Below are 24,180 nucleotides of genomic sequence, written 5' to 3'. Positions count from 1 at the left end.
AGAGGGCTTTGAGAACATTTGGCAGGCTGGTGGAACAAAGAGCTATTGAAAATTCTTTCAAGACAGACTCAAAATGGATAAAAAAAAAAGAGAGAATCTACCACAGCACCTTAGGCAATGTGGAACACTGGGATTAAAATTGGCTGTGGTGACATTAGGTACAATTAATTGAGCAATGATAGGTATAAAAATGTATACTCAATTATTAAAAACAATACAGAAAATGTGACACACCTTGCTTAATATATAAACGTTCATGGGCAATTACAATGATAGGAAACTATCATGAGTATGTCTGCAAATAAGGAAGTGTTACAACATGTTTTTCATATAGTGTCTTTATTGTATGATGACTCAGAATATCACACAAATTGTCATATGCAAAGCATCACGGAAATTATCATCCATTTTCTAAACAACTTATCCAGTTTAAGTTCACAGGGGAGTGGTGCAAGAAATCAGCCCTAAAGGGGATACCTTACAGATTATGAGTAAAGTGAAACTAAAAATTATTTATTCATTAATCGTCTATACTTTTTTTTTTTTTAATCAACTTCACCTTGGAATGTATCTTGGGAAGCAAATCAACTGGTTAATCTTATGAAACACTTAAAATGCAGTCACACTGATTCAGAACTAATTTCAAGTGGCAAACTTATTCACACAGGGCTAAATCAGAATTGGTAGTTAATTGAACACGCATGCCTTTGAGATGTGGTGCAAACTCAAACATTTTCTACAAGGGGACGCAGGAAAATGTGAGAACTGTACAGTGACTGGGCCATGAATCAGTCCTGTGCTTGTGGAGCTGTAAGACAGCAGTGCTACTTACTGTGCCACCTGGCTGCCATAAAAAAAGACCAGCAGGTGATGATGATGATGATGATAATAATAATAATAATAAATGTGACAGGCTTTTAATGTTTTATCACAGGTGACTTTTGGAAGAGAACTTACAAAAAAACACTCCAATGTGATGCAAGTAAGCAAGAATCATCAGCCGAAAAACATAATTAATTAGCCAAACTGGATGCCCAAAACCAACCTGGGCAATCTTCATGGTACTATAAATGCTAAGGACAACTTTTACTGAAAATAAAGATGATTCCAAGTTTAGGATTCAAGTTCCACTGCAGCATCTGTGTCTGTGCTTAAAGAAAAGACACGATCAGTGCGGTGCCTTAAACATCATGTATGTGTTGTGCTTAGATACCGCACGGCTCATTCATGTTTTCATCTGCTCAGTGGATATTGCATCTTTTAGAAGTTTAGGAGGCTTGTGTCTCTAATAATAAATTTGTTTTGGTTGCTTAAGCTGGAAAGTGGTAGATGGTTAAAAACAGACTAGAGGATGCATGAGTTTGTTAGTGACTTTTAAAATAAACACTTCTGTAAGAAAACACTGTTGTGTTTGTGGACTTTGGGTAATTTTCTAAATGAACATAGAACTTAGTGACTTAATCTTATAAAGAAGGATAAAGAATGACAACATTCAGGGATTCAGTGATACAGGGAAGTCTAATTTTAAGTAAAGTAATTTAATTAAAAAGTTTGTATCTTAACAAAAAAAATGAGTACCTTAAAGCCAGGTATATAAATTATCAGTCTACATTTGATAATTGCAGGAGAATGAAGACATGACACAAACAAAGAACCCTGCAATATCTAGCAAGTTGCCACCATGATGAATTAAATTCTGTGCTTGGTGAAGATCAATTTTAGGAGAATGTGTTTTTTTATCATCTGACATGCAGCTCATGGCTACTCTTGTCTACTGACCAGATCAACTACTTTCAAAACTGTAGCTAGGGAGACACACGATTGATGATGCAAACAGAATAATATAGTACAGGAGCAATTCAGTCTGAGGCCATGATTCAGCAACCCCAGAAATTAATCTTCCAAGTTTAGAGAGAGACGACAACATGCACAGTGTAATTATCCTGCCATCTTTGTGCAACTATAAAAAACACATCTCAGCAACAAAGACATTAGATTCAGAGGGAGCTCAAAGCACTTTTAAAGAAGGTGAAATGTGTCATGGGTACCATTCACAATAGTCGCAAAGCTCTCATCACAGGGAGTCTCCAATTCAAACCATTGTGTTTTAAGAAAAAAGTGTACCAATTCAATGTCCCAAAATAAACAAGCATTACAAGCTAGCAGGTTGTTTAAAAGTAAAATAAATAATCAAACGTAATTGAATTTTGATGCCTGTAACACCTCAGCTATATGCTGTTGATCTAAACCATTTGGCAGAAAAAAAATATATACAGTATACATTAAAAAAAAAAACCTTTCTTGCTCATACAGTAAGACTCTACTCATCATTGTATGTTAGCATATCCACCCTTTCCTATTAAACCACTGATTTAAATGACTCTCTCTTTCTGGCTGACTATCTCAGTATTTGCTACAATTAACTGACCACAGGCTCAAAGACAAAGACTGGTGAGGTAATATGTCTCATTTTTCTCTGTTTCTCATAAACCATTAATTGGCACTCTCTCCCATCGACGGACATGCTATAGCTTGCATCACACAAGGTGAAAGGGAAGTTGGCACTCAGGTAACAGGCCAAGTATGACGTTCGATTGCTCAAAGCTACAATCATGCCTGAGAAAAACGTAACAAACAGTAGCTATCACTCTTGGCAAAAGGAAAGCCCCTTTATCATCATTAAGTTTTTTTAATTTATTTTTTTAAATTTTAGACTGATGTTATGAACGCGTGCTAAGCCAAGTTACACTCATAAAACTACACTGTCAAGACATAACATCTGCCAATATTTCTTTTTTCACTCATTGTTGTGTTTACTACTTTAAAAAGCTTACAGAGTCAAGGAATCTATAGACTCGGTGTAGAGCAGCAGATGTAAAACATGACTATATCAGCATGGAACACCAGTCCACCACAGTGCACACTCAAGTACAAACGTGGTTTCTTCAGTGGTGTCAACCACAGAGGTAAAGAGTATTCGGAGTGTGGAAATTTTTGATCCCAGTCAATGTGGGACTAAACTACACATATTCATGTATGCAGTACATCACATGGTAATTCATATCTTACGATTGTTTTTTTGAAAATCTATGCTGCACTCTTACTTGCTCTGCTAAAAAGGCAACATGAGCAACGGTTTGAATGGGATTATGTGGGTTCAATAATGAATGGATATTTGAATCTGAAAATCTTTAGAAAATGCTGAGTTAGTCTGCTGAGAAAGACACTACAGAAATATCGGCTGAATTGCATTAAGGCACTAAAAGGCTAATTGTCTCATTTGTTAACTACGTTAACTTGCAGGTTAACAAACAGGGTTTGTTATAGAGCTGAAAAATACAATAAATCTTCACATATAGACTTAGTCTTGATAGCTAGGTGTACATTGACATTTAGGGGGGAAAAAAAAATCTCCACCTTACCTTCTAGGACTGTTAATTTGGCACTGGTATTGATTTCCCCAATGCTGTTTGTGGCTGTACATTCGTATATTGCCTCATCCCTATGAGTCCGAAGTGGCTGGATTCTTAAGACAGACCCTGATCCATCATCAAACTCGATGACCTGTTGAGGGTGAGTAAAGCTACATCATAACCCTTCATAAGATTTCATAATAAAATTGACTTCCAAAACATTTTTCCAATGGACATTGTTGTTTGAAATCATTCAATACGCTTAAAGATACAGTTTATTTAATAAAGTATCTATCTATCTATTTATCTATTAATAGCTTAGAATTCTAACGGGCATTTCTGGGTTCAATTACAAGTATGAAAGCATGATAACTCAGGAATTGTACAGCTACTGTACTATACAATGTGGAGTAGTACTTTTAAACATTGATCGGTACAGATAAATGTTTCTGCCCATTTTCTCACATGCAAGTAATAAAATTTCATATTTAAACAGTCATTGGTATCATTAAGCTCTTGGCTGCATTTTTTTTTGACAGTGTCTATATCGATCAGCATAGTCCATGAACTATGGAGAAAGGAAAGGCAGAATAATGCTGTCCTCTGCCTCCACCACTGTAAACAATCCCACCATGAATAGGGGACTTCAGTGCTCATCTCACTTCTGAGGCAATTAAGCTCCTTTAATATAACAAAATGGTAAGATGCGCACAGTTGCCTCTTTCCTCCATTTAAAGTCAAAGACATCAACAATACTGGAATAAGAATAAAAAAATGTAGTGATCCCAAGGACTTCAGACCAGTTGTTCTTACTTCATACATCATGAAGACCTTTGAGAGACTGGTCCTAAAACAGCTGTGACCCTGGTTTCAGAACATGTGGATCCTCTGCAGTTTACCTATCAGACACATACAGGTGTGGAGGATGCTCTTATCTACAGTACATGCTCCACAGAACTTACTCCCACTTGGCTAAAGCTAGTATCACAGTCTGGATAATGTTCTTGACCACCAGTGCTTTTAACACCATTCTACCTTATCGACTGGGGAAAAAGCTCAAAGCTTTGAATTTTAATGTCTCCCACAATCTCCTGGGTCAATGACTACCTGACCAACACACAGCGGTTTGTGAGGCTGAAGGACTGCATGTCAGATATGGTGGTGTGTAACGCTGGAGCACCTCAGGGAACTGTCCTGTCTCCCTTCCTGTTCACACTCTACACGACACATGTCCAGCTCAATAACAGAGCCTGCCATTGACAGAAGTTTTCAGATGACTGATCCATCACAGGCAGCATTAATAATGGAGACGAGTCAGAGTACAGGAAGTTTGTGGTAGAGGGATAACAAACTGCAACTCAACATCAGCAAAACAAAAGAGCTGGTGGTTTACTTCCGGGGTGCCAAGGAGCCACTCAAGAGAAGGACATGGAAATGGTGCAGAGCTACAAGTACCTGGGGGATCACATAAACAACTAACTGGACTGCTCTGACAACACAGTAGCCATGTACAAAAGGGTCCAGAGCAGACTATACTTGCTAAGGAGAGAGACGCAGGTATTTTGATGTGTGCAGAAAGCTGCTATAAATGTTCTACTAGTCCATGGTAGCCAGCGTGGTGTTCTATGCTGCAAACGCCTGGGGAAGCAACCTGAGTTGCAGTGAATTGGCCTCATGGCCTCAGAATGTTCTGCTTACATCACAGATTGTCACAGCAACTTATTTAAGGATATGTGAAATAAATTAAAAACACATTATTTGATGACTAAAAAGAAAAATGCAACAAAACAAACAAGAAAAATATTTTTTAAATGTATAAGTTGTATGATGGTGAACATCAAGAAGAGAAAACAGATGATGCAACTGTAAAAGTACAGTTCTACCTACCTCAAAACGTTGAGAGCTCACTTTCTTTCCTTTTTTCATCCACGTGATTCTGGGTTTTGGCTCTCCTGCAGCCTGGCATACAAAAGATGCCACCCCACCTGAAATTCCAATTTGGTCCTCTGGGGTTTTTATAAAGTTTGGCAAGCCTAGAAGAAGACGACAAGGGAACCTATGGGTTAGTATGAGAGTAACATGACTAGCTGATTAAAAGAATAGGCAGTGCTTACATCACTCAGGGTCAAGAAATAGTTTTAAAAAAAAAGGTAATGAGTCAAATCTAGAAAGGAACTTTGGAAGCTACCGCTGCAGTAATTTGGCAATGCTTTACTAACAGGCAACTTCACAATAAAAAGTCAAATTAAACATAAAAATAATTGGTAAACTTTTTTTTTTAATTAATGAAGACAAACTGCATAGCCCATGTATCACCAACTTCATAGTCACCTTTATTAAGGTTTTGGTGGGAACTAGATTCAAAGAGAACATCTCCCAGGCTATTTTACCACTTCACACACTGCAAATTATCAGAGGCCTCTGTGCAATTGCAACCACTAGCCTGCTATAAATAAGGAGCTGTACAGATGTGCAAAGATTAGGCCATGCACCATCTCTAATCCAGGTGGTTCAAGAGACTTGGACACATTTACTATGGGAACCAGAATGAAAAATCACAACTGAAATTATTGTTAAATGCATTAATGGTGATAAACAGAATGCACTTTATTTTGCATGGTCAGGATATTGAAGTGGCTACACTGACTTTATTACTGGAAGAGGAATTGTGATAATTTAACTACTATACTAAGACACTAGATGGCTTGAAGGACATGCTGTGCCTTCACTTGATTTATGAATTAAAGAATCCTATAAATGAAAACATACCGAACATGGGAAAGATACATTCATATATTTTCAATAGGAAGTCATGAGCAAATACAGGACAAATTCACTAAGAAATAACCGATTTAGTATATTCCAGTGGTCAAACCAGCAGCATATCGCAAGGGCAAATTTATGTACGTAGCACTAAACAGTGTAGGAAAAAAACCCTGAGTCAGTCTCTCTAGCAGTGAAAAGAAACAGCAGAGGGGTTAATAAGGCTTACAGTTCAGGGCACAGAAACAAGTGCACATGTTGCATAACTACAGCCAACACTATTGCAGCCTAAATCACTTCAGACGGCAAAGCCCAGACAGGGATTTAACTCCCAAGTCCAGTGTCATTATAAAGTGCGTTTGAGGTAGCTTTTGTTTTGTTAATTTGGCGCTATACCTTTCAATAAGTTGGCTTCATAAAAATAATATTACACAGACACTAATTGTGCTCCTCATGTTGTATAAACAGGCCTCCATTGAAGCAATTTTCCCACTGAGGTTTGAGAGACCGTAGCCACATTATACTCATTATTCCATTAGACACTGAAGAACTGGCCTTGATTCAAACATGCAATTAGAAATCTGCTCATCTGGAAGATGAGCTTTGAGGAGAGTCTTACAAGTGATCATGTTCGATTGTTCTTTTTTTTTTTTTTACTGATCTATTTTTTCTTGTGGTGCATGTCCAAAAAGAAAATTATAGCTTACTCTTTTACACCCAATATATCCAAAATGTAGATATGACGCACAGGTACAGAATTTAAGCAAGAAGCCTAACAAGAGGACATTTGATTGTATCTAAAAAAAATTTAATTCTCTTCTTTATTTTGTATAAGATTGCTTTTCTAAATATTACAGCATAGTTATCACCTAGCTCTGAAGAGGATGTTCATAGGATATGGCTAATTACTTCAACTAACTGTTGGGGCAATCTGTACAGTTTGGTAACTAACCCATCCAGTTATGCCTCCAGGAGACCAAAGAACAAAAACAGGGGTCACTAAGGGTACAGAAAGGGGTAGGGACATTCTTCTTCACACAACAAACAATTTATACCTATGCAGTGAACGCCCTGACTGTGACCTGTGTTCACCTGAAACTGCAAAACCACAAATTATCCAAATCTTTGTGTACAAGCCCTTGGCACACAAGCCCAGGCAAGTCTCACAAACACAAACTGCTTTCTTTAATACTAAATGTACTTACTGCTTATGCCCAGAGTCAGCATCTGAGTTGTAGGACATTTCCCAACAACACAGTCTTTTTGCTTAGCCTGAAATCATTCATTTCCTGGTATGGCCAACTAAACATATTATTTTATAAAATCTACATGGTGGCCACCAGTGTTCAAAATATTGTATAAAGCTTTGGGAAGACAAAAGTAGCGTATGAAACGTGAATTATAAATGCTCATTTATCAGACATTTTGGAAAAGTCTTCCTGCTATACTATCTTGTAAGGGGAACAACAGGAAAAACAATCCACATGGACCTCTTTAATGGCAAGTAATGCCAAAAAATCAACATTCAACATCAGAGAACAGTGTGAAACACAGTAAAAAATTGAAGGGAACATTGCCTAATTAAAATAAAAATAGTTATCAGAAAATTGCAATTAAATGTGTGAGAACTTACCAATCAAGACCAAAATATACCTAATAAAAAGTGGCCTCCTCCATTTCCAAGCAAATAATCAAAATTAAAGCACATCTACAGCTTTAAAACATAAAGTGCAGTAAAAATGAAGTTTAGTTCACAGAAATAAGCATGTTATCTCTGAGCAAAAGGGAGTTCCATGAGTAGTGCAATGTCTAAAAGATCCTTTTTTGAATTGTTTCTTTAAAGTTTACCATTACATTTATTAGTGATAAAAGGTCACACCCCTTTCTCCACTCACATTTACCGTATATATTCGCATATAAGCCAGGTCTTGAAACCCGAAAAATCTATCATAAAATTAAACCCCGACTTGGACACCCATTCAAAAATACGACACTTAATTTATTTATTTTTTTTACATCTTCCTGCTTCCTCCAATCTCGCATCAGTTTCTCAGATACATAGAATTTTGTTGCAGTAGCGCAGTTATCAATTTCTTCCCCTACTTCAACAATGTTTAATTTAAAACCAGCTTCATATTTTGTTCTGATCGAACACTCCATTATAGATAAGGGATGCTCTTACGATAAAGGTGTATGCGGACGTAAGATACAAAAAACACTAAACAGTGCAAACGTCGCTTCGGAATAGTTTGGGTATTACCGTGTGGTCACGTAGGCACAATACATATAAAAAAAGGCAGTGTGCTCCATGGTTACTCTCTAAAGTGTCTATCTATCTATCTAAGGTGGACGTTAGCATATCATGATCACTTGGACCAATAGCGTGAGTTTTCCGCATTCGACTTCGAAAATCAAGCCCTGACTTATCCATGGGAGAACTTAAATGTGCGTATATATGGTAATTTTACTTTAGAAGCTCTCAAGACAAATACATGACTGCTCTGTAGTCACTTTATTTGATGGACTTTGGACCTAAGAGTAAATGAATTTACATCTATCACAAAAACTGTAACCCATCCCTGCTGAACACTAGGCGTTGTAAACATGTGTTTCATTAAAAAAGGAATGTAATGCTGTGTTTTTCAAATTAGTCAGGCTACCAGGGTAAGAGATGTTCAAAAACAGATGAAATTTGTATATTTAAAATAGGCATTATAGCTGCATCATTTTTATGCAGTATTTCTTTGTCCCTAATCTTGAAGAAGAATGGCTTAAAACAAGGTCTATCAAAAATAATGATTTATTATTCCAAAAAAATTACATAACAGAGGGATAGTGAAGAGGAACGCGTTAACTACAATCAGTTTAAAGGCTCCTACACGCGCCTAGCACAAAATACAAAACAAATACAAGAGTTCTTCTGCTCACCTCCTGTACTTTCTCTCACAGTACCATCACCGTAGCCACAGTACCTGCCTTTAAATTCCAGGCTGAAGGGGTCTTGGGGAATGTGGCAGTTCTATACTCCATTTTGAGGTTATTTTTGGGGATGCATCTGCGGTCAGGAAACCTTCAGAGCGGTCTCTGGGATTCCATCTAATGCGTCCTGTGGCCCAGACTTCTCTGCATTCCACACACATAAATAGCCATAACCCCTTGAAGATCCCTACACAGGGGCTCCCCATCATAACAAGCTATGTACATAAACAACTTCAGCTGGCAAAGTATCATATACTGGGTCTGTGTTAGTACATTTTAGGCAAAAGTATTTAAATTGGATTACTTACAAACAAGAAGTTTGTAAATAAGCAGACATGAAAATACATAATGAGTGAGAATCTGTCTCACGTTTCCATGTGAAAAATATGAAATACAGAAACTTTCTACAGCTCCTTCTGTACATTCACCACATCTGAACTGAGACACTGTAAGCACTTTGCCTCTCGACAACTTTTGCCTCTTCTTCTAAATGCTGACAATACTGTTTCTATAGATATGCTGGACAATATCCTCAACCCCCAAAGAAACCACTGCATCCTTACCTCCGAGCAGTGAGCATTGATTAGAAACAGCCCAGAGGGCTAAATATCACAGCCAGAGCCAGATCAGTGAAATACTCCACCTCGCTTCTTAACAGCTACACAGGCACAGAAAATGAGGTGTGAAATTTACCCAATGCTGTACACAGATCTTTCCACAGCTTGATGACCTGAAACTAAAATGATTGAGGTGACATTTTCATGACATTTCCACTCAGCTGCCAGCTTGACTGACATTAAAAAGATCATCGGAAAAACGTATGTCGGCTTTTTTAGTATTATTAAACTAAACACTTATTACTACTGTATATGCCACCAAATATCCACATTACAGCAGCCCTATTAGAATGACACTAAACTGTCAAAGTGAAATGATGTTGCTGCCAATTAGGAAAAGTGTCGGAGAAGACAAAATGCATCTTGAAATGACAACAATGTTCAGGCTTTTGCCATCCAAAAATGTACAGTAATTTGAAATATGCAGGGAATGGCAATAATCAGATTAATATGATTGGCTGCTTCTTTGTTATTTTATATTTACTTTAAATAAATCAGGGAAGGGTAGCAGTACAGCAGTTAACAGGTTCAGATGTTAGCTGTAGGTAATCTTCTCTTCTTGTCATTGTTTCTTCATTGCACGATGAGCAAAGAGTAACTGGTGACTTTATATTAGCTGAACATGTGCAGGTGCATTATACCTTGAGACGGACTAGTGACCTAATCTGGGGGTTTATTGGACCTGCCTAGTGCTCAAATCCAAGAAAATGGGTGCAGAATATATATCTCATCTGTAATGGAACACTAGCCATAACAGCATGTCCTGCCATCCATGGAAAGAAGGCTGCAACACAGAACAACACAGGACTTACAGCAGAAGTCACAAAAGTAGGATGAGAAATTGGACAAATAAATTCTACAGTTATACAGTACATGTCTATGTATACATGTAATGAGCATGCTTAAATGATCCTTTTATATATACTTGTATGGTTATATTACTCCTTGTTGAATTAAATAACCTATTTAAGAAGGTAATACTTCTTTATACAAAATAATTAAGTAACTCTTTTTTCATTGTAAATTGCTTTTTCTGGCTTTTCTGTTTCACACACTTTTATTTTAATGCCGTTTTGCTCTTGAGGTTTCTCTAGACCAAGTAACATATACTTGACCATGCCTATAGTCGTTTTCTGTAAATGAAGCACTCCACTTCTTGGAAGTTTGGTCACAGACAAAAATGGAAGCCAAAAAAAACATATTTAACTACTAATGTCAAGACTCCTTTAATTGATCATTAAGTTTTTGTCATGTTGCAGACTAAATAAACAGCGGTTTATCCCTTAGGCTCATTCTTAAGTAGGCTAGACTTCGGTTTCTTTGCACAACTGTGGCTCAGTAAGTCCAATAACAGTGCAAAGCCTCAGTAGTCAAGCAGTCCAAAAAGGTGACAGGGCAGATAGACATGAACAAAGAAAACAGTAACAAAATTCCCATTATACAAGTCAAACTATAGAGAATCTATGGATAATAAATACATGCAAAAAAAGATAGTAAATAAAACGAAATTTGGTGCAATGAAACTGTTCATTTGCAGATCAGATATCCAACTGAAGTACAAGACTTGAGAATTGACAATATCAAGTGTGGCTCTGACACAATCAAGTGGAACATGCTCAAATGCTGAAAAACAACCAGTACACATTTACTAAATGACTACATTTATATATTTATGCAGATAAATTACAAAAGAAATATAGTAACTGAACAGTTTTTTAATCATTATACTTTAGTATAATGTGTATACACAATGCCATGGCTTGACAAAAAGGTGTATTTGCCTGGCTCTGAACCCAAAGCCATCAATAATTGACAACTTAATTCAGAAATAGCGGCCTGAAGGCATAAAACTAATCAACTAAAGAGCATGTATGTATGTGCATACTCTCTTTTTAAAAAGGTGAATCAAACATCAGTGCTGGTACCTTTTGTCAGACTCTGGAGCGCTTCACTCAGCACTTAGTTTAAATCACTAATTATGTTACAGATAAACAGGTCTGCTCACCTGTGAGCAATCTCTTCCAACTAAGTTGAACCGCATACAATATGGGTCTGAAACAGCTAGCGGCATGTTTAAAGCGTGAGAATGTGTCATATGGCACAATCCGACATTGTCATTTGATGGTTTAGCCCCCAAGCTATACAGGCTCCAATGTTAAATCTTACTTATTTTCCAAAAGCCAACTTTAAGAGAGTATTCTCTGTTCTTCTTTGCACCTTTCATTAACATGTAAAGTCCTTATGGACAAGGAGTCTATGGATCCCTGCACTGATCATGCCTTAGCTGGGACCAGACCTTTCACACCCACTAGAAAGCTATTCCAAGTTATCTCTAAAAGGCATTATATCACATAATTGAGGTCACTTCAAAAAGCAGATTGTTACTGCTGAGCCCAAACTTTCTCAAATGTATTCACATTTGCCTTACAAAAGTTGCCAATTTCAAGTCAACCCTATCCTGGACTAAGGGGTAATCTGTCATAGGCTGCGCTCACTTACATTCATGTCCACATTAACACATACTATACAGATATAGACTTCAAAACGTCAATCAACCTGAGCTGAACATCATGAGGGTGAAGTTGAAATCTGGAGTACCGGGGTAAAAAAGGTCCCATACACATCTGGCAAGAACATGGAAACATACAGTACCCCTGCTACAAATACGATTCTCCATTTTTTTGTTGTAACTACTTATTGAATTATATATCTGACTTAACTGAATGTCAAAGCTCTGCACCACGAAACTCAAACAAATGATTCCATAGAGAATCATAGATTGATTGCTGAGACACACAGCAAAAAGAGTCGATTTTGAAAAAATCTAAAACTCTATAATTATACAAAGTATGGATATGCAAGGATGCAAATACAGTACAACTGGAAAAAAATTCCATGCCTAACCTCTTGCTGTCTTGAGATCAGGAATACATACTATAAAACAGAAGAGGGCACTAAGCCATGGATAGCTTGCCAACACCAGAGTTTGTTACTCTTTTAGCTATATGAGAAGAATGTACCTTTTACTTGCATTCTAAGTGTGGTTATGTCCACCGTAACTTTACTCTCTCCGATTGCCTGGTTCTTTTTTTGGGAGAGTACTGACTCTGGTAAGTCCACACTGAGTTCTGGCCCATCGTTGCCAATTATGTTATATACTGTGTGCCATAATATTTAAATGTGAATGGAATTATTATAGTTTCTATGTTCAATAATGTAGCCAACAGCAGGAATGTGAAGATGGTTGTTCTTTTTTACCCAAATTACCCCCTAAAACTCTACGAAGACACCCAGCAACACACATATCTATACAGCAACCTAATTTTAACACATTAATTACACACATTCAGAAAACATTTCAAAATAATAGTTGCCATGCACTGCTTTGGCAGAAGAAAGGTTGAGAGTAGTATAGCAAACATGGCTAATTGATAAATGGTGATAGATTTTTGCCCAGTATTTTAATTTGATTGTTTAATCATTATTCTGCATTGCAGTATTTCTGAATCAACATTACATTTTTTTAGGATTTGACATATCATCCCTGCACTGTAATATGACATCTTTATTAAGGACAGGAAGACTTCACGTCAAAAAGGCATAGGACAGCCTAGGGTAAAAGAGAAAAAGATAAATGCTTTTCAGGTATGACACACCAATGCACCTCAAAGACACAATCACAAAGCTTTACAGACACTGCCTGCTTTCCCAGAAACTTTGCCTTTTGTCAAGGCTGAAAATACACAGAACGGCTTACTTTGCTATTAAAGAAAGCCAACACAAGCATAAATGGTTTAGAAATTACACCTGCAAATAGAATAACACAAAAACTGTAACTGAATCCTGATTTATATTTTGTTGAACTGCATTATTTTGAAATAGGTCAAGAACATTTATCTGGTACAACATAGGCCTTTCATCCAGTATTATCTATCCCACCAACTGTCACTAACACAAGCAACATAAATCTAAATGTAGTTGTGATTACACAGTAGGATTTGGAAATCTTCATGTCTGGATGATATTATTGAAATATTATATTAATTAAGAATCAGAAATCTATGTTGGAATGGTCAGTAGAGTATTGTTAACAAAACTTTTTAATGCTTTATCAATTAAGGTTCCCAACAACATTTATAGTTTCTAAGTAACAAAGTGCACCTGCTATAAACATTTTCAATTTTAAATATCTCATTATCTAAAAATAATGTAATGTCTTACATTGTATCTGTATAGTATGTGACAATATTTCTGTATTGCAGGGTGGGTTAACCTGCAATTATAAATCGACCCAGTTTTACTGAGTGTATGTGTGTGTGTGGAGGTTGAAAATGTTATACACTGGCACTTCATCCACTGTTGGCTTCTGCCTTGTACCCAGAGGTACTGGGATAGGTTCCTTACATTCTTCAACCCTAAAATGAATTACGCAGAGTTAAGAATATTAAGATAAAATTATTTGGGTTGACGTGGAGTGTTCTGTGGGTCAGTCCTGTTTCTTTCTAAAAGGAATGAAGGCGACGGTTTATGTTCCCTTTGTCTGGAATTCATCAAGCAAGTTCAAAAGTGATCATCTGCATTGTACAGTTAATGAATACCCTGGATATTTGAATACAAGACTCTTCTTAAAACACCACTATTTTCTTATAAAAGCCTTTCAGTCTGTCACAGATGACAGAAGGCAGTGCACTCATCCCAGAAAAGTACTTAAACTAACAAAACAAAAGCTAACAAAGAATTCCAACAATTTTGGGTTTAATATGTTTAGTGCACCTCTTTCAGCAACATACTATGCAGTCATAACAATTACATTCCAAGACATTTCACAATTCAAAACTTTATTTTCAGACATTGTCAGCTTCCATTACCTATGGTCATCTTTTCCAGCGTAAAATAACAACCTAGCCCTCTGATCAAAAATGAGTAGGAGTATCGAACAATGACACCTGGTACCATTTTTATACCATTCTAGATAACCCAAATTGAAACAATATGACAGAAAAGTGGTGAGTTGTAATAAAATATGAGTTAACTGTTAATAATGATTGCATCAGTCTGACTAGAAACAGCTTCGGATCCGTCTGCAGTAAACCTGGAACTTTGTTATTGACACTCGCTTTATTCCATCACGTTCATAATCACTAATTCCACCCCAAAACACCTCGACAAGAAACAAATGCTGACAGTTTAAAAAATAAGAAGAAAAAATAATAAACGAGTGGGCTGAATTCTTCAGTCTCCTTTCAGACAATAACACGATAGGAAGCACAAACTGAATGGTTCACAAGTCTCTCACTGTTAAAGCATCCATCTTTGGAATAAACTACTGAGCATGCCACACTTTATTTGCTTGAAAGTTATGCAGATACCATACATGAAATCAATCAGTATAAAAATGGTGTTTAATTGGCCATTACCACCAGAAGGAAAGGAGCGGAAAAAACAAGCATCGCACAGGTCCATTAGTTTGTTCATGCAAAGTAAAATCAATCAATGAAATACGCCTATGGTGAAGAGCAAAACTCTACTCTTCAAGTAATATTCATGCCAAAACTGAAGATTCTGCAAAGCTGCAGATCTGTTTGTAATAGCATCATTCATGTGAAATGACACTTTACATACTTGTAGAAATAGATACATATTTTTATATTTACAAGTCACTGCTCTGACACATTTATGGGGAATGGCAAGTCACACTGACAAGAAACGAAGTCCAGGAGAAGAATCCGGGAAGATCAAAAAGAGTTGCATGAAAACGCAAAGTGTAAATCAAACACAAAAGCCAGTACCTAGCCAGTGGGTTTAAATATCACAAGAAAGGTTAAGAATATGAAATATAATATGAAATGCTTTGAGAATTTATCCTTCGGATGAGATGTAAAACAGAGATTCTGAATCTCTTTGGTAATTAAAGATCTCTGGATATCTTTCAAAAAGAGTAGGGTTTATCCTGATGTCCTGGCTAAATTGCCCATCACAGCCTGGTCATTCTGGTCCCCTAATCATCCCTTGTCACTAATTGTCTCTCTCATTCTGTCACCCCTTCGCCACCTAATAGATAATGGGTGGTGAGCATACTGGCACAATAATGGCTGCTATCACACCATCCAGGTAGGTGTTACACATTGGTGGTGGCTAAAGTGGTTTCCCACTGTCTGTGTAAAGCACTTTGAGCAGCGAGAAAAGCACTACTTAACTATAATTTATTATAATTATTATTAATTTATCAACAAACTCTGATACAGATCCCATGTGGCATCAGCTTAAATAGCGTTGCATTGATGCCACACGACAGAGCTTCAGAAGGCGTGCCCATTGCAACAGAGGCACATATATGAGTGATCAGTGACAAGCACACAGAATCAAGAATATAAAATCATAATGATAAAATACATTTACAAGCCTAAAGAACATACCTAAGGAACACAATAAAAGTGAAACTATAATCTACATAATGTAGACCTTTTTTAAAAATAAAAAGGCTCTGAAAAAAAATGCATTCTTCACAAAGAAAAATTAACAAATGCATACTGACTCATGATACTAATGGAATGAAGAGCAGTGGATTCAGCTCTTACCAAGACAAGAGGATGTACATTTCAGTTAGAAAACTATAATATTATCTACATACACATTTTTTCCATCAGCAGGTTAAGAAAACCTCATGGTTAGTCATAGTTTGACACCCATGTAGATGTGCCTGGTTTTGACACCTGTAAACACTTTAAGGGTGCTGCTTATATAAAAGAGGCAGTTTACAGGGGGTCTCATTTGGTAACTGGCTGTAAAGAACACCAAGCAAGGAATTACCTCACAAAATAGACTAAAGAAACAACAGATTGGCAGATGATCAGTTTGTGTCCAAAGTGTATACACACACACGCACACACACAAGATTTGTGTCAGAATTTTTCACTCCGCCTTTGTGAATTGTGGAGTCTTAAGATTTGTTTCCACCATGATACCATAAGAGGTTGCTCATACCCTTAAAGCATTTCCTTATTCACTTTTTATACCCATGTTCTTAAAAGTCAGCAGAATAGCAGATGCTGATAGTCATATCTGAAGTTACTGTACAGCAAAATACCTCTCATTTAAATCACCCTGACCTAGGTGATCTACAGAAATAATGACATAATAAGCTGACATAAATCAAACAAAACTCAAAGGAGGATTTGCTCAATAAGTAGTACTAGATTTAATCAGAGAGTATCTTTAGATTACTAGAACAAAAACAGCTGGACAACAGCTGTAATTAATATCCATTGGAGAACAGATGTACTTCTGAACATAGAGGTGCAACAGCTGGAATGTCACAATTTGCTGCACTATTATGACAATTTCTGTCGTTTTAAAGCAACTCTTCTCGTTACCTTTAATCTCCAGATCCCATAAGCCGCAGGTCTGACAGAAAATGTTTTATTTTCAAATAAACAAAATTTCCTAATTGTGCTACAAAATGAGAGACCAAGTAGGCCTTTAAAGCTTTTCACATTTTATATTGAAATGTATCACTAATTATAAATATATAACACAATGAAAAATAGACAAAAAGTAATAAAATAAAATTAGCTCAACTACTTTTTTTCTATAAAGAGCATATTACTGCTCACCCATTCTTATTGATGAAAGATATGTTTAACCTCAAATATTCAACGATTCATTTCACTGATAAGACCAACAGAAAGTGTAGGCTTATTGAGGGCACTTGTGCATTTTATGCCATTTTCATGTGGTTATCTTTTCTATGCTTTATATTTTGCCTGGAGGTGGAGAAGAGACAGGAAAAGAAATTAAAGAAGAATTGTGTGTGCTTGAAGAGGATTGTGAAGGCATTGTTGAGAATAAATCATGTATTTGAACCAGGGTTTATGTCTGGTGTGTGCTGGTGTTTGAGTTACGTTGTCCACAAGAATTTTGAAAACTGGTTCCTGTCAATAGATGGCCAGGAATTCTGTTAACTATGCCACTTGTGACCAGTAGAGAGTGATGCAGAAACCCAAACCTCAAACACCAGCACACGGACACAAGTCCCGGGTTCAAATAAATTATTTATTCTCAACAATACCTTCACAATTCTATTCAAGCACTCACAATTCCTCTTTAATTTCTTTTTCCATCTCCTCTCCTCCTCCAGATGAGCTTTGTCTTTCTTCCTTCTGACCCTGACTTGCCCAAATGTGGCAGGAGGGTTCTTTTTATCTTGGACACGGGAATACCTGGGACCAGGGTATAGCCTGATGGATCTTTTTCAAGGCACTTTATAATGTTACAACACAGGAAACGAGAGTACATGCTGTAGTTACAGTGAGTTAACTTTCAGTACAGGGCCTCACAAGGTATTCATTACAGGCACTTTCCCACCATATGTTGAAAAACAAATATCAAGACGAACACAGTACTGCTTTCTGCACAGTTTTTAACTTGACACCATCATTTTATCTTTGATTTATACCCTTAGTCGATAAAAAAACACATCACAATTTATTAATTGAAGGGCAACTTTAAAACATTGTTTATATTAAGTGACAGAATTTAAAGCTTAAACTTCAAATAGCATGGATGTTCCCCTTATATATCGTATTAAGGAAAGTACATCTGAGCAAGTATCTTTAAGGATTGTTAAAAGTATACTGTAAGAGCCTTGACTTGGCAGTGTATCCAACATTACTAAATCAGCAAATGATCAGGCAAATCTCTTTACTCCTATGAAACATCAAATTGACCTCTTTACCACAATAATCTGATCATACTTTCTCTATTTAGCAGTTATTAATTTTTAGGCAATACAAATGGTTTGGTTCTAACTAAATTTTAAAGAAAGCAAAGTTTTGCATATATGGCTGGTTAAGACCTCCCTTAATATTACAATTTAAGAATGTACATCCTTGCTTATGTTTCAAACAGGCTTCAACAAAAAGCTCACAAATGATCACATACTAGTCAGTGTAGGAGCCAGGTTGATCATACATCATGCATCTTTGGATAGCGCTGATGATGGCAGGTACAGACCTGAACTGTGGTCTACTACTAAAACAATTTACCAGCAGATGATGCAAGCACATTAAAAAATCAGATGCTCCTAAAAGCAACATATACCCCTCCTGTGACCATTTAAAGCCTTTGCTATATGGCTAGTGTGGAAGAAGGTCAATTTACTTAGTTGTGGCTTCCCAGAAGTCTTACCCTCTAGGGTGCTAATGGATCAGCCGCTGTGCACTGATGAAGACTGGGTGGATCAAATATCCATACACTCACAACACAACATTTATCTTTAAAAAAAAATGTGGTGGAATATTACTGCATTGGATGACATTTTAGGTTTATTTTCATATTATAATTCTATCAAAAATAAGAGAAAGAACCAAAATGTACGCCACGTGTAAATTAACAGCAATGTAGGGTGTAACATAATGGAAAATCCAATCACAAACCTCTCTGTAAAAATGATATACAAAGTAAACAACTGCCTATCATGGAATATATCAGAATCAAGTTCTAGTGATTAAATGTCCGCATGCTGGCCTTGGGTTACATTTAGCAACCTGTTTTAACAGCTGCTGTTTCTCAGACCAGGGACACAATCTGGCTTAATTGACTGTACTTTCTGCCAGACAAACTGAGCCCCAATTAGTTTGGGCAACAAACCTCAAAGTTTCTTAATTGTGCTTCATTTAATGATCAGCATGTGGGATTATGCACAAAATTTAATGTATGAACTAATTTTAACAGGAAACAAACATTAATATAATACTTTAAACCATCTCTTCTATTTCATGCAGCCCTATATTTAAAGAAAGATACAATAAAGAAGAACAATTCTAGATTCTAGGCAAGTGGACCGATAAGGGCATATGAGCACAACAGTAACACAGTATACAAATATATAAAAACTGCTAACATATGTTGCAGCTCTCTAGTGTTTATTCAGACATGTAGGAACTTATGGAGAAAAGCTTTTTAATAAACATACACTATATGCCATCTTTTGATCTGATATGAGCATCTGCCAAGTAGAAAACATCTTTTTGCACAGACCTGCTAAATTTCATTTGTGAAATGTGTGAAGCTCAAAAGTGATAACATTGCACTGTAGATCAGGAGCACTCACAGAATTCCTTGCTTACTCAGATATTATGTTTCTATTTTCCCTTCACTTATTTTCTCTAAGCATGTCTTTACAGATATTCCGCTGTGCACAATATGCATTTCTGAGATATTTAAATGTATACAAGTGTCTTGCATTTATTAAAATTTCTTTGTTTACATTGATTTGTCTGTCCCTTGTTACACTTGCATCTTCCAGTTCGATGTGCTACTGCGCAAGACTTTATATTGGCTAAAATGGGTACAATCTGGAAACTGCCCCAGTATAAGATGCCAATCTGAAAATTTTGAGGGTTTTCTTAAGATATCTCAGTCTGAAAACTGATTGCGCATCCTAAAGAAGAGCTGTGCATTAACAGTCACTGAAATCTTTTCACTGCAAACTTCTTGAGTTTTAAAAGAGATTGAAATGGAACACTGATTAACAATTATATTGAATGTCACAACAGATATTAATACTGCAGTCAGACAAACTGTAGATAAGACATCTGATCAAATGATAGCACAATTCTTTATATGAAATATTAAAAAAATGGCTAGTTAATATATTACTGGTTACGGCTCGTAGGACTGATCAGTGGCTCTGATGATGATTAATAAGTCTGAACGCAAATCCAGAGAGTTTGTTTCAATTTGTGCATGTGTTGTAAGATTGTTAAAGTTAGAGTTTGAGCATATTCTGTTCCATCTTCATAATTTTAATTTCTGGAATCACAGATTTTCTTCATCTGAGGAACAATGACCTCCAAATACTTGATCCCAACGTGCCTTTGTTCAAGCTGGATGGCTGTCTGGAGATTTTTGAAGCACTTCCTCTTCCTCCTCTGTGTTATCCGATTACTGTAGCCATGAAAACTCAGTCTGATGTCAGACATTCATTCAATATAGCAAGGATAACAAGGATATCCCTCCAGCTGGTATTGATAGAACAATATTTCTCCCATATTTAAGGTGCCTTCTGTAAGTTTTTCATATTCAGCTTTATACATTAAAGCAGGAATGACAGCCAAAGTTCTGTGGTCGGAGTCTTAAAAAGACACAATGGGAAACCAAGCGTACAAAGAGTGAAGCGAATTTAGACATATAGCCAAGTCCACACAGACAGTGATGAGCAAGATTCAAACATCTGTCAGTGTACTAAATAAATAATAGTTATCTGAATATACGGTATATGTACAAACACAAATTTTATGTGGGCTGAAAATATAACAAATGTACTCTTAATTCATGCCAAGAGACAACAAAGACAGAGAGAGATAGAGAGATAGAGATAGATAGAAATACAAAGAATTTTAATACATTTTCAGTGAACTATTCATTTTGAAAGAATACTTCATCTGTGATTTCTCACATGACAAAATGTGGTAACACGATTATTGACGTGATGGAAAAAATGAAAATAATCCTAAATGAAAACCTTGACTGGGCATCTCTCAACTGAACAATGCATTTATGTCCTGAGGTGTGCAACTGTTGTGATGTACAAGCAGTTAAGTTAAAAAAGCTAATTCATAACCAAGACAGAAAAGAGGCAACAGTTTTTCTATGTGCACTAAAATATCCAAAGTATACCATACTGTTGTATTCAAGTACTCAAGCTACAACAGTGTGTTCTCCCAAAAGTAAAACAGAATATCTGAGCTGGGCTCACACAGCCAAAGAGGAGGAAAGACTAATACTGAACAACACAATACAATTTTTTTTACCATTGTACTGAAGAATGGCAACCTGCTGCATGTGCGTCAAATGTGCAAGTAAGAAGCTCACTGTACTCAGTGTAGAAGGAGGCACAGAAATTTGATTTCAATTACAGGCAAGACAATGTAAGGCTACTTTGGAAGAATTTGCCTGTAAAACAAGGAAGTTGCATTGATAGCTTAAAGAGGCAGATTGCGCACAGTGTAAGGACAAAAATAAATAAGAAAAGCAAAACAATTTGGTTAATAATGAGTGTAGGGTCTGCGCTGTTACAAAAGTATAAATGGAATAATGTTTAACCTTCATGGTATTACAGTGGAAGTCAATTTTACCAATACAAATGTGGAAAGAGTTTAAGCAAATATGAAATATGAAGCAAGAATCTGGGTATTATCCGAGATGAAAAGAGAAGATAATTGTGTGAAGCCAAAGATGAAATATACAGTAAACTGAAAATTTAGCTTCAAAGTACTATGTCTGTGTATTAGCAAGAGAGTAAAAGAAACATATATTTTTTACAAAAAAAAGAAAAATAAGATTAAATTTAGAGATTCTTCAAAAGCATTTTGCTTTTTAAAGCACATGAGAGAACTAGAAAGTTTTAAGAGAAATACCTTTGCAAAAAATGTCATACATTTTTGAAGTCTGTATTCAGCATTTATTTTTATTGATCCCTTTATCTTTCCAACACCATCAAAAAAGAAGTCTACAAAATAGTAAAGTCAGTGTTTAAGAAAGCTGAGAAGCATGATAAACTCTCCAAAATGGAAAAGGATTATTATGGTTACATGTTTATAGCCTTTTCTCCAGAAGCTGACCTTTTCTGCGATTTCCTTGACATCCACCTCAAGTTATCAGCATGGCAGCTGGAATTGCGCCTGCTGTAAAGTGGGCCATACACTACAAATATATCCATCAATCTCTGATGCTCTTGAGGTTGATACAATTCATAATCTTTGGAAGTGAGCCAAATCTCATCTTTTTTTTTGGCAGAAAAAAAAAGATAAATAAAACCTTACCTAGACTAACGGAATTAAAATGATACAAAGCACAAGGACAGTGTGACAGTAATTGAACAAACAGTAAATATTAAGTCAATTAAACATTCTGTTTTACACATAAATTCCTAAACTTATGACAACTAAAACAGACCTTCTGGAGAACATGTGTACCACATTGTATTTTTTTCTACCACCTCCTATGCTTATTCACCAACTACTGACGTTCTTTTCAAAATTCACACAGCACTTGACTCAAACAACATCAATCTGAATTCCACACTTTCATTAATAACAAACTGAGAGGCTTAACTGGGAACATATCAGTCTCCTTTCCCATTATCTCAAGAATTTTATGGAGAATTAGGATTCTTCCAAATTAGTTAGTAATGAAATACTGATATGGTCGCGACAAAGTATTTATCATAGCATTTTCTGTAGACAGGTACTTATTAGAGTAAATACTAGGACTTTTTGCAAAGGTAACACAGGGACCAAAATCTGGTGACTAGTATCTGTTAGTACCAGGATTGACCCCCATGCCAGACTCCATGACCAGGTTCTGAAAAACTGAATTCTGTGGGTTCATAAAATAAATGAGGAAATCAAACCCAGAGTTGTTTACATTTATTTATTTGGCTGATGCCTTTATCCAAGGTGACTTACAACATTTGTGATACAATTGGTTACATTACTTTTGGTTTTCCAGTTAGAGCACAGGCAGGTCAAGTGACTTGTTAAGGGTCACATAGTGTCAGTAACGGAATTTGAACCCACAGCCTCACGGTTTGAAATCCAAAGCTTTAACAACTACACCACACCGCCTGAGTTGTTAAAAGACTACAGTAATATTTGTGCATTGTAATTTGGCATCCTTTCTATGGAGCATATTACAGATACATAAAAAAAAAACTACACAAAACTATGCATTCATGTACAGTAAACCTATTAAGAAAAAGTGTTGAGTCATGTAGAGTTTGAAAACCTTCCAAACAAAACAGAACAGCATGTTACTGGAACACCATCTCGTCTTAAAATTGTATCTGTTCAATATAATATCTGCTTTAATCAAATATGAATGGAAGAATAGAGCACTTATCTTTCTTTCAGCGGCTTCCACAATGATATATAACATCAAGAAGTTTTTGCGCATTAAACATTGTTCACCTTATGACATATTGCTAAAAATAAAATTACAAATTTAAGGGCAGGAAAAAGAAAAATGATGTAACTGGTGGAAGAAATAGGTTCAAATGGGCACCAAAAAGCATCCTTTAACACAAAGATTAACAGGATCTTAGAATAAACCCAAAGTCATCATTTAGGTGACATATTTCATAGATTAAACAAGAATGTTAACATTTGTTAAGTTCTCATCTTGACCAATAAGATTTTACATCTTTGAGAAGTCAGACAGGAGCCGCTCTCATTCTGATGTCTTAAAAAGACGAAATCTTAGCAAATTACATTCAAACATTATAAAATAATGACAGAACTAACTTAAAAAGGAGTTCCATCTTCCTAGAATAAATACCACATTTAGTACACTCTTTCTGAAATTAAATTATTTAAACTGGTGAATCCTTTAATACTTAAGAATGATAT

General features: G+C 36.1%; 1 protein-coding gene across 17 annotated transcripts in view; it reads right to left on the bottom strand.

Moving 5' to 3' along the window:
• The window catches only part of ptprfa (protein tyrosine phosphatase receptor type Fa), a 596,272-nt gene that overhangs the window by 216,266 nt on the left and 355,826 nt on the right, over positions 1-24,180 (bottom strand). For all 17 annotated transcript variants that reach the window (XM_039734603.1, XM_039734602.1, XM_039734608.1 and 14 more), the window contains 2 exons: positions 5,301-5,446; positions 3,423-3,564 (listed from right to left, as the gene is read on the bottom strand). In XM_039734603.1, the coding sequence (XP_039590537.1) occupies positions 3,423-3,564; positions 5,301-5,446 (288 nt within the window). The remainder of the gene's footprint in view (positions 1-3,422; positions 3,565-5,300; positions 5,447-24,180) is intronic.

Source organism: Polypterus senegalus, chromosome 14 (assembly GCF_016835505.1).
Source record: "Polypterus senegalus isolate Bchr_013 chromosome 14, ASM1683550v1, whole genome shotgun sequence".
Classification (NCBI taxonomy): Eukaryota; Metazoa; Chordata; class Cladistia; order Polypteriformes; family Polypteridae; genus Polypterus; species Polypterus senegalus.
The sequence above is the reverse complement of the archived record's forward strand: the minus strand, read 5'-3'. Positions and strand labels throughout refer to the sequence as shown.